The 12,544-nt window shown below is 43.1% G+C and overlaps 1 protein-coding gene across 1 annotated transcript; it reads left to right on the plus strand.

Moving 5' to 3' along the window:
* Positions 1 to 2,558: 2,558 nt before the first annotated feature.
* Positions 2,559 to 12,293, plus strand: FHL5 (four and a half LIM domains 5). Its single transcript, XM_075864188.1, has 5 exons — positions 2,559 to 2,724; positions 3,624 to 3,798; positions 6,282 to 6,451; positions 9,498 to 9,684; positions 11,247 to 12,293. Exons 1-5 carry the CDS (start codon positions 2,566 to 2,568, stop codon positions 11,396 to 11,398), a joined length of 843 nt encoding a protein of 280 aa, XP_075720303.1. The 5' UTR covers positions 2,559 to 2,565; the 3' UTR covers positions 11,399 to 12,293.
* Positions 12,294 to 12,544: the final 251 nt, after the last annotated feature.

Consider the following 12,544-nt stretch of genomic DNA (forward strand, 5'->3'; position numbering starts at 1 on the left):
AGGTTTGAAGCGGTCTTGTGATGCCAACCTTAGTTCTCTTGTGCACAGTGTTTTTTTTCCTATAATAAAAGACATTAGGAAAAAAAAGCAGTTTGTTTTTTAACTTATAACTTTTATTTTTACACTTTTATAAAACATTTTTATTAACTTTTTTTTACTTGTCACACTTTTTTTCTTTGACCTGCAGCACTAATCGCTGCTGGAATATATTACACTACCTAGTATTGTAATGTATTCCAACTGTCAGTGTGACAACACGGTCACTCTGACAGTAAGCCTATGAGGACCAGCCTCTGGTCCTCATAGGCTTTTGTACATGGCAGATACGGAGGGCGTTGTCTAGCCTCCGGTTGCCAGGACAACCATCGGCAACCTCCACGGCTGCATGGGGGCTGCCGGTGCTACAAACCCCCTAAATGCGGCGATCGCAATCAATCACCGCATCTAAGGGGTTAATTGCCAAAATCAGCGGCAATGAACAGCTGATCGGCAACAGTGGAGTGTCAACTGTCGGGGACAGCTGACCTCCCAGTTCCCGATGCACACTGTCACCGACCGTGTGCATCGGGAACAACTCTGACTTCCTGTCACTATGACAGGAAGCCTATCAGGACCAGCCTGAGGCTGGTCCTGATAGGCTTCCGTCCATGGCAGACACAGGGGCCATTGTTTGGCCTCCGGTGGCCATGCCAGCCATCAGCAAACTCCACGATTTCAGCGGCAAAGGACCGCTGGCCGGCAAGAGTGGAGTGCCAGCTGTCGGAGACAGTCACCGACAGTGTGCACTGGGAACGCGCAGTAACTGCAAGTGGTGGTCCGCAAAGTTACCTCCTGCCACGACGTACAGTTGCATCCTGGTGCGCCTAGGGGTTAAATAGCATTTTATAGACTAACAAATACAATCTCTTATATGATCAAATTGGCGGCCCTCACTATTTACACATTGCTGTAATCTGGTTTTTACACTCACGCTTTGGCACAATGTTCTTTATTGGCATTGATTTCTTGGCATGCTTCTTTTATGAACTGAATCATGTTATCAACCGTGCGTGGTTTTCTTGAATATACCTTATCTTTGATAACTCCCCAAAAGAAAAAGTCCATCGGGGTAAAGTCTGGTGATCATGGTGGTCATTCAAGCCGGGCCTTGTCTATCTATCCACCTATTGAGTACATTTTTATCAAGAAAATTACGCACCGGTAAAGCACAGTGAGGAGGGCTCCATTTTGCTGAAAATAGAAGTCTCATTTTCATGCTCCAGCTGCAATTGTGGTATTACATTGGGAGCATGTTAAGGTACAGGTCTGAGGTAACCGTTGTATAGTTTAAGATATGTCCATTTACCCTTTTACATGAAAGGACCGCCCGAACTGTAACCCCAGGTTGATTCAACTGTTCTTCAATTGTTGCAAGGGGGTTTTCTGTTGAATAATAAATGCAGTTGTGCCTATTAACAGCACCTGAATGTTTCAAGTTGGCTTCATCCGACTAAGTTATTTTTTTAATAATGCCATCTCCTTGTGCTTCTTCATTCAAAATTGCCTCGCAAAATTGTAATTAGACTGTTTGAAAAATCTTCCCCTGTATACCTACTTATGCACCCCCTGTATAAACCTAGACTTCTCCTTAGAGATGGATAATAAGGGGCCACAGTGTATTCAGTGTCCTCAGTATGATAGTTGGTCACTGGCAGTTGACTTTCTGTTTGTCAGTACAGAACCCACCTCCACAACTAGGGCTGCTGGTTTTTCTCCTAACTTTCTCCTAATAGATCCTCAGACCTAGGCCTCATGCACACGACTGTGCCCGTAATTACGACCCGTACTTACGGGCACGGCTGGCCGCGGGCAGCCGGACGTTTTTACGGGCCGTGCTCCCATTATAAAGTATAGTAGCACGGCCCGTAAAATAAAAAAATAGGACATATTTCTATGTTTTTTAACGGCACGGACACCTTCCCGTAAGCAAACGGGGAGGTACCCGTGGCCAATAGATGTCTATGGGCCCGTAATTACGGGCGTTTTTACGGTCGTGTGCATGGGGCCTAAAAGACAGAATTTGATCTTCTGTTCCTAGTTTTCTGTGAGTAATCCACTTGCTCCCGTCACAGTGTGGGTTTCAGAGTATTGAGCAACGCTTCTCTCAAGAGAGTATACAGTAAAGTATTGTAAGTTGGGTTTACACAGGATATGTTGATTGTACAGTTTCTGCTACATGTTTTTCTATACCGGTGTTTAATATGTAGATCAGCTAATAATGGTGTCATTTATTTCACTTGCACATATCCTGCAGAATACATCATGTTAATAAGAATTATTTATCTACTATACATTTTCACAGTACTGCATGTCTTGGTGACATTCTTTAATTCGTAGAGTTCTCTGCACAAGATTCTTCCAAAATGTAATAATGCGAGAGTAAAATGATTTGTTCCCTATGTGTTTACATTTCAATGCTTTATTGTATCAGATTATAATATTCTGATAAAAGTAAAATTTCTTCACTAAACATTGACCTTTTTATCTTATATTTAATTATGTTGTTCTTTCAGCAGCACTGTTGTCATGGATAGAAAAGCCTTTGACTGCCACTGCTGTAAGGAATCCCTTTTTGGTCAAAAATATACAGTGAGAGAAGACAATCCGTACTGTGTGAAATGCTTTGAAAACATTTTTGCAAATAAATGTGAAGGATGTAAAAACCCTATTGAATGTGATTCAAAGGTAAATATGTTAAAACTGGATAAAAACATGACTACTGGACAACTGATGACCTATCCACCAGTTAGGTCATCAGTTTATGATCAGTTGGGGTCAGACACCCGGACCCCGCACCGATCAGCTTCTCCGGCTGCCTCCGGGCACGGACGTTCATGCCGGAAGCAGTTGGCTCTGGTCATGGAATAGTGGCCGAGCTGCAGCTCTGCTCCTATTCAAGTGAATAGCAACAGTTCTGCAGCACAGCCGTTATACAATGTACAGAGCCAACTGTTTCCGGCTCCGTACATTGCATACTGTGCCATAACATCCAGTGCCCGCAGGCCACCGGAGCAGCTGATCGGTGCGGGGTCCGGGAGTCAATGATATACTGATGACTTATCCGGTGGACATAAAAGCGAAAAATTGCTGTAATCGTAACTACTCGCAGAATAGAGTTACATTTTTACTGCTCGAAAACGAAATAAAAAAACAATGGTGGAACTGGTGATTTTTTTTAACCCCCCCCAAAAAAAATGTATGAAAGTTTTTTAATATAGTACATTATATGTACCACACAATGGTGCCATTAAAAAATAGAACTCCTGCGAAAAACAAACCCTCATATGGCTCCGTCGATGGAAAAATTAAAAAGTTAGGGCCCTCAGAACACAGTGATGAAAAAAAATTCAAGAAGTTTCTGCGTCCTCAAGGGCAAAATACATTTAGCTGCATCCTGAAGGGGTTAGATTTTGTGTTACTTCAGTGTAAGACAAATGAATGCAACCTAGGCACACTTCACTTGTTATGTAAGTTCGTTCTGACTAAATTTCATTAACATAAGTATGTAGCCGTAACAATTAGGTTTTATAAAGGAATATTTATATTTGTATATATACATAAATGAAGGTTTATTTTTCTTCAAGGACCTTTCCTATAAAGACAGTCACTGGCATGAAGCTTGCTTTAAATGTGTCAAGTGCACTTGCTCTTTGGTAGAGAAGCCCTTTGCTGCCAAGGATGAGCTCCTGCTGTGTATTGACTGCTACTCGAATGAGTATTCCGCAAAGTGTTTTAACTGCAAGTCCACGATAATGCCTGGTAAGACTCATATGTCTGCAACTCAGTAAATCAGGGCCATATATACATTTTAATCAAACATTTTACTTGTTGACATTAACATTATAAAAAATAACGGTGGTAACTGGTAAGTGATGTTGTGTTTTCTCCATCAAGTAACTAGTACTCATAATGGTAAAAAATCACTTGAAATGCTTTTATATTTGGGACTTTAATGCAACTCCTCAAACTGAAATTAACAGAAACATATCCTGACCTGGTGCAGTAGCGTATACAGAGCAGACAGGATCCAATTGCAAAACTCCCAATCGGACCCCTGCTGGTGTTGGCTCTAGTTCATACCGGCACACTACACCATCTTTGGCCCAACAGTTGTTGCGCTCTCCGATGCCCTCCCCATACTTTGTAGAAGAACCCCTGCCCATTTACCCCTCACTTATTTGCTAACATTGCTCTGATTGTGGAGAAGGGAATTTATTTGCAGTCCCATGCCCCCCAAAGAAATAGGGTAGTGCAAGCCGAAGCTGTGCTGTCCCTTATCATGGGTCCTATAGCACCTGTATTTGCTGCCTTTATGATACATATCTCTTCACTGGGTGGACTGTAGATAGTGCCACACCCCTGTTAATAGTGCCACGCAGCCCCTTTGTAGATAATGCCACAATGACCCCTGTAGATAGTGCCATCCCCTTTGTAGATAGTGCCACTCTACCCCCTGTAGAAAGTGCCCCCCCAAACAAATAAAAAATCAGCCTGCAGTCCATAAGACGCCAAGACGGGACCCTTGCGTAGGCCGGCGCGATGCAGTGATGTCATCGCGCCGGCCTGCACAGGGATCCTGTCCGAGCGTCTTATAGGCTGCAGGCATAATGTGGTGTGTAGGCTAGTGAATGGTGGAGCAGAGAACTGCTAACTCTCTGCTCCGCTATAGTATTCAATTGTATCTGCATGCTGAGGACGCAGATACAATTAAATGTGGCAGTCACCCGGAGATCAGCCCGGCAACGCCAATGGTCCGGACAACTGGCGGTCCGCCAGTCGAAGACCCCTGAGCTAGACCATCCATAGTCACTTTACACATGAGGGGGAGTCTTATAGTCAGAAGTGAAACTTGAAGCTCTTGGGCCCTGATGCACAATCTGGAACAGGGCCCCAACCTACTATGTGCCATTCATAATACTGATGTTTTCTTTGGGCTCCTTAGGCTCCAGGGCCCTGATGCTACTGCTACCTCTACATTCCTACTCATAGTGTGTTTTATTCTGTGAATTTTTTATATTTTGAGGAATATACAAAAAAATTATCAGAACTAACTGGGTCCATATAAAAATATTCTTCTATCTGTTCTGTGGTGGATGTCTTTACTGATGGTGTCTACTATTGAAGATTGGGTTTTACATAGCCTCTGAGTGCTGCATATAATTCTTGTTATTTTGTGCTTACATGGGTGTCTCTCATGTTTGGAGATGGGACATTTGGTGAGTCAATTGTATAAATCTCTTTGTTTTGGGTAATATCATAAACATCATATTTAAGAATCTCTCATCCCCGACTATGTATACACAGATATCGCTCTTAAAGGACGAGTGTCGCAGAATTTTTTTTTTTTTAGATGTTATTGGTTTTAGTTTGATATTTAAATACATTTTATTTATTTCTGTTGTTGTGTTGTACTTTTTACGTTTTTATTTCTTTTACTTCTCTATGGGGCTGCCATTTTTTTTTCCATCTCTGTGTGTGTCGATTAACGACACATACTGTGATGGAATACGGCACAGACATCCCCATAGAGAATGCGAACGGGAGCCGTTCCATCCACTATAGCGTACGCGGTCTGTGCGGGAACGGCGCATGCGCCGCTCCCACACAGTCCAAATGGAAGGTCTTCGGCCGAGCGACGTCCGGCGCCATTTTCTTGTGGACGGGAAACCGCGGCCGGACAGTAAGATTACTACTTCCGGTCGCGGCTTCCGGACTTGTGTTCTAATGCAAGCACTTGGAGCGGAGGGAGCAGACGGAGCGGACGGACCGGAGGGAGCGGCGGCGGCAGGAGCAGGGAAGTTATGTCTGTGTTTGTTCGTGTTTTACTGTGTGATTACTACTGTATGTAAACCTACTACACTGTGTGTTAGCTCAAAAAATGGCGACACACAGTGTAGGAGGTTTGACCGTTCAATCCCCTCCTTTCTCCTGGCACTAGCCAGGATAAGGGAGGGGGGATTCTGTGAGCTCTCTAGAGCGAGTGTGTTTTCTCAAATTTTGCAGCATAAAGCAATGTGGTTGCTTTACCACATGCTAATGCTGCAATTTTAGGAATTGCTCCATCTAGTGACCAGCACATGGAAATGTTATAAATTATAATCTAATTTATAATATTTCCTGACTTCAGAAAAAATTAAAACAATGTGCAATCACGTATACACTAACTGTTTAACAAAAAAAAATTAAAAAATTCTAGCGACACATTCCCTTTAACTCTATAACTTGTTTCCTTTATATTACAGGTTCTCGTAAAATTGAATACAAAGGCTGTAACTGGCATGAGACATGCTTTGTATGCCAAGGTTGCCAGCATCCTTTAGGAGCCAAATCCTTTGTACCTAAGCACTCTAGCCTATATTGCATCTCTTGCTATGAGAAAGAATTTGCACAGCAGTGTGCTGCTTGCAAAAAGGTAAATATTTCAAATACATTTTATGTACAATTTTGAGTAATATTCCAGTAACATTTTATCAATAAATAAATAGAAGAATGTATGCTCAGTACTCAGTATCAATGTTCCATTTTAATAGGGGTTATTTTGCCTTTTTGCTGGATCAACACTGTAGAACAATAGGTGAACTTAAAGAGGCTCTGTCACCAGATTTTGCAACCCCTATCTCCTATTGCAGCAGATCGGCGCTGCAATGGAGATAAGAGTAACGTTTTTTTTTTTTTTTTAAACGAGCATTTTTGGCCAAGTTATGACCATTTTTATATTTATGTAAATGAGGCTTTCTAAAGTACAACTGGGCGTGTTTACAGTAAAAGTACAACTGGGCGTGTATTGTGTTCGTTACATCGGGGCGTTTTTACTTCTTTTACTAGCTGGGCGTTGTGTATAGAAGTATCAGCCACTTCTCTTCACAACGCCCAGCTTCTGGCAGTGCAGACACAGCGTGTTCTCAAGAGATCACGCTGTGACGTCACTTCCCCAGGTCCTGCATCGTGTCGGACGAGCGAGGACACATCGGCACCAGAGGCTACAGTTGATTCTGCAGCAGCATCAGCGTTTGCAGGTAAATCCATGTAGCTACTTACCTGCAAACGCTGATGCTGCTGCAGAATCAACTGTAGCCTCTGGTGCCGATGTGTCCTCGCTCGTCCGACACGATGCAGGACCTGGGGCAGGAAGTGAGTGACGTCACAGCGTGATCTCTCGAGAACACGCTGTGTGTCTGCACTGCCAGAAGCTGGGCGTTGTGAAGAGAAGTGGCTGATACTTCTATACACAACGCCCAGCTAGTAAAAGAAGTAAAAATGCCCCGATGTAACGAACACAATACACGCCCAGTTGTACTTTTACTTTAAACACGCCCAGTTGTACTTTAGAAAGTCTCATTTACATAAATATAAAAATGGTCATAACTTGGCCAAAAATGCTCGTTTTAAAAAAAAAACAAAAACGTTACTCTTATCTCCATTGCAGCACCGATCTGCTGCAATAGGAGATAGGGGTTGCAAAATCTGGTGACAGAGCCTCTTTAATGAACTCCTGTCTTTTTTTAACCATACTACGTATGTTACTACACTACAGTAGTCAAAATTACTGTTTACAGAAAAATCTGCCACTGTAATCGTCAATTTAACCATAGACGTATACCTCAGATAAAGCAGGTGGGTGGGATAAACTAAAGGGAAAGGGAGAACTAGTGGGGAGGGCCAATAGACACAGAGGGGGCGGAATAATTAGTAAAGAACAGCCCTGTGTCGTTACATAGGTCAGTGAGGTATCGTCACAGGGCTGTGTCGGAAAAAAAAAGAGACTGACGAAAATCAGAACTTCCGGCATGGCTGGGGTAGGGAGAATAGGAAGGAAAGTCTTCAGATTTAATACAGACTATATATTAGCAACTTTATTAAATAGTTACATAAAATATTAGGCCAAAAATTTTTGTGTTCCTGGAAAACCCCTTTAACTTGTAGAATTAGAGGGGGGAGGGGATGCTGGAGTTCTCATTCAATATAATGTAATTGACTCTGTTTTCTATGAGTTTGGATTAATTAAATTAAATCTATAAATATAAGGCCTCATTTACACGAACGTGATATACGTCCGTGCGACTCGCGTGCTTTTCACGCGGGTCGCACGGACCTATACAAGTCTATGGGGGCATGCAGACAGTCCGTGAGTTTTGCTCAGCGTGAGTGCGCTGAAAAAAACTCACGACATGTTCTTAATTTCTGCGTTTTTCGCGCATCACGCACCCATTGAAGTCAATGGGTGCGTGAAAACCACGAAGGTCGCACGGAAGCACTTCCGTGCGAACTGCGTGATTCGCGCAAGAGCTGTCAAACAATGAATGTAAACAGAAAAGCACAACGTGCTTTTCTGTTTACAAACATCCAAACGGAGTGTCTTAGAGATGAGCGAACCGAACCGAACTTCACCGGGTTCGGCCGAACTCGTATTGACCGAACCCGGCAAAAAATTTTGCGGTACGCGACGTCAGGAGACAGTCACTGTCCAGGGTGCTGAAAGAGTTATACTGGTTCAGCACCCTGGACAGTGACTTCTGATCACAATATACATGAACGTGTAAAAAAAAAAAGAAGTTCTTACTTACCGATAACTCCCGGCTTCTTCCTCCAGTCTGACCTCCCGGGATGACAATTCAGTCCAAGTGACAGCTGCAGCCAAGCACAGGCTGCAGCGGTCACATGGACTGCCGCGTCATCCAGGGAGGTGGGGCCGGATGTCAAGAGAGGGACGCGTCACCAAGGCAATGGCCGGGAGACCGGACTGGAGGAAGCAGGAAGTTCTTGGTAAGTATGAACGTCTTTTTTTTATTCACAGGTTGCTGTATATTGTGATCGGAATTCACTGTCGAGGGTGCTGAAAGAGTTCCTGCCGATCAGTTAACTCTTTCAGCACCCTGGACAGTGACTGACGTCGACTAGCCTCATCTCTATGATGGCGGCTGCGCGAAAATCACGCAGCCGCGCATCATACACTGATGACACATGGAGCTGTCAAGTGCCTTTTGCGCACGCAAAACGCTGCGTTTTTTTGCGTGCGCAAAACGCACACGCTCGTGTAAATGAGGCCTAATTGTCATTATACTCTAAACAGAGTGCACTGTGAAATCTCTTATTACCCGCAATCCTGTGGTGGAAAACCGCAAGTAACAAAGTGTAGTCTTACAACGTACTGCTACATTGACATCCGCTCTGCTGTCCATTATGATAAAAAAAAATAATAACAATGAGCTTCATAAATGAAAAAGTTTACAGATGCCCATAGCAACCTAAAATATGCCATTGTTTTGTTTTTTTCAGTGCCATTGATCTAGTGGACTGATTGGAATGGGCACTTTTTATATGAACAGTTTTGTTTTTTTGCATGCAATTTGTTTTCCTTTATGCCATTAGGTATTGAATACATTAATAATATCAGGCTTTATTTGAGATACAACCACGTGTAGTGTAAATCACACATTCACACTGTCGTGCTTGAACAGGCGATCACCAGGGATGGAATATCTTACCAAGAACAGACTTTTCACAGTGGGTGCTTTTTATGTACCGGATGTAAGAAGAAACTGTCTGGAGACAAGTTTACATCGAAGGATGATAGTCCATACTGTATGGATTGCTTCAGTAATCTTTTTGCGCAAAAATGCACCACTTGTGCAAAACCGATCGCTGGTAAGTGTCATACTGTGATCTTTCACTACTACATACCATGACTAAGGACACGAGCTGTGTCTGAAATGCGTAAGCGAATTATTACTACAAACTGCCTCTCATTGCATCCCGATATTTTAAACTTTGTTTACGAATAAAACTAGGAACATTGTTTTCTTTTAACGATTTATCAGAGATGGATCAAATTTTCTTTCTTTCTCCATGTGTTCTTTCACCTATAGAATTATGTGACGCTTAATGCAAAGTAGCACAAAAGGAAGGAAAAGAACAAATGAGCGATACCACTAGCTGATAAAACTAAAAGACACAATTACCTGCACCTGTTGGGGATTTAGACCCCTGTTGTCCACAAGTTTGAGAATTAAAGGGGTTGTACACTACTGGACAACTTATGATCTATCCACCGGATGTCATTGCACATTATGCAGTGTACGGAGCCGGAAGCAGTTGGCTCCGTACATTGCATAGCGGCCGTACTGCCAAAGTGCAGCTCTGCTCCTATTCACTTGAATAGGGGCCGAGCTGCAGTACTGCAGCTCGGCCGCTATTCCGTGCCCGGAGCCATCTGCTTCCGGCATGGACGCCCGTGCCCGGAGGCAGCCAGAGAAGCTGATCAGTGCGGGGTCCTGGTGTTGGACCCTCACCGATCATATACTGATGACCTATCTGGTGGATTGGTCATCAGTTGTCCGGTAGTGGACAACCCTTTTAGGGCCAGGGCTACACTGAGACTTTTTGCAGCGCTACTGATTGATCCTAACTCTTGAGTCACAGCTGCAGTCCACAAGATTGCATTCTACTCAATGTATTCATTTGGACTGCAGCTGTAGCTCAATAGTTAACATCAATCAGTAGCGCTACAAAAAGTCTAGTTAGAGCCCTGGCCAAAGGCTATTTCAATAATGATATAGCCAGGGCTACATTGAGACTTTATATAGTAGTATCAGGTTGGGGGTGTCTCCCAAGCTGAGCGCTCACGTCATTTTATCATGTTTGCTGGCCTAGCAAAGATCGTAAACAATAATACATGCATAAATAATTATACTTATTGTAGTAGGATATTATAGCAGAAAAAAGCAATCACATTGATGTAGGTGAACCAGTCTAGATATAGCAGAGCTGAGTTTGACATTTGGCATAATATCAATTTCACATTTAATGTACAACCTTATACAAATTGAATTTGCATGTGGCAACTTTATCAAATGTTCTCTAATATCTGCCATCTGCTGTAACACTCATGTGAGAAGAACATTGCCTTTGCTTTACCAGGCACCTGTGTTCTCACCACTATAATATGAGCAGCCCACGGAGTCTTGAATTTAGGTTCTTATCTCGACTGGGGGTCACGTTTCTTTGTGACTCATTGCTGATGCTAAAACAAGCATGGAGACAAATATTTTGTTTGTTGCTATGTAACAGCTATTTATTTTGCACACAAATTTAGATAGAGACTGCTTCATACCATTCTGTGGATAAGAAGCTATTGTAATGTCAGGAGGTACTTTGTTTGCATTAATGTGTTATTTCTCACATTTTTCATCCGTTTCCTGTCTGCACAGGTCAAGGAGGCGGCCAGTACATCTCATTTGAGGATTGTCAGTGGCACAGTGACTGCTTCGTCTGTTCAAAATGCACAACTTCCCTTGTTGGTCAAAAATTCCTCTCACAGCATAGCCAAATATTCTGTACTGAGTGTGGTCAGGATATATAAATAGATATATCTGAGTGCAACATTTCATACTTTTACCTAAAATATCATCTTCAGCACTGTATGCTTGAAGAGCACTCCGGCAAAAATTTATTTTATATGCCTATAACGGTCTAATGCCAAATAATATAAATACGTAATTATTGTCGGTTTCCAACACTATTTTCAACACAAACATTGGTGCCTTTTTCCAATTCTGTTGGCATGTGACTCTAAGGTGCCCCCCTGAATTTTACATCAGTCTCTGTATGAGCTGGGGGTCACCATCAGCTTGCGTGACCCAATTCCTGTTGCCTACAAGCTTGCGTCCTCCATGTGACGCTGCCTGAGCGCCACCTTCCCAGGCCACTAACCCCTTCTTGATGGCTGCTGCTGACACACCCCATCACTGACGTTTCTTACGTCGACGCGGAGGAACCACTTTTAGGCAGCTGGCGCCAATTTTCTGCAGCTCCAATTCCAGGGCTATCACTGATCCTAGCCCCCAGATCTGAACCGCTGCCACAGAACCCTGAGAGCAGCAACAATCCCGCTAAAGACACACCTAGCCAGCTGGGCTGATCACAGGGGGAGCTAATTATTACATCAATGCAATCGCTTTATTTAACTACTGGTTTTTGGTATATATGGGCAAAAAAATTTTCACTGGAGTGCTTCTTTACTGTATTTAAATGGACACTAACTTTTCAAACAATTTATGCTAATCTAATAGTATACCTGATATAGATCAACTTCCATGTAATTTCTGTGTAAAGTTACTGAAACTAGGTGTCTCCCTTCCTGTTATATGCTGTCCACCCCCTGTTGTCAAGCAAAATCTGCCACTAGTTACAGAGCAGATTTGACGGACTGCAGAAACACGGGGTGTATCACTTCACTGCTTACCAACAGAAGTCTATGGATAGAAAGGAGGGGGCAGGAGGAGGGAGCAAAGAAAGAGACATACATGCTGCCCACAGAAGTCTATGGAGGGTGGATGGATGCAGGCGGAGGAAGCAGGAGCAGAGTAAAAAACACAGAGGTGCTGGTAAGATTTTTATGTCTCCTCAGTGTTGGATTCTCAGCTGCACTGCTCAGTGCTGCTGTATAATATCCTCTATGCTGCTGCAGATTCTATATTTCTGGGATAGAGATAGGAGAGCAGTATTC

The sequence above is a fragment of the Rhinoderma darwinii genome, chromosome 4 (genome assembly GCF_050947455.1).
Source record: "Rhinoderma darwinii isolate aRhiDar2 chromosome 4, aRhiDar2.hap1, whole genome shotgun sequence".
Classification (NCBI taxonomy): domain Eukaryota; kingdom Metazoa; phylum Chordata; class Amphibia; order Anura; family Rhinodermatidae; genus Rhinoderma; species Rhinoderma darwinii.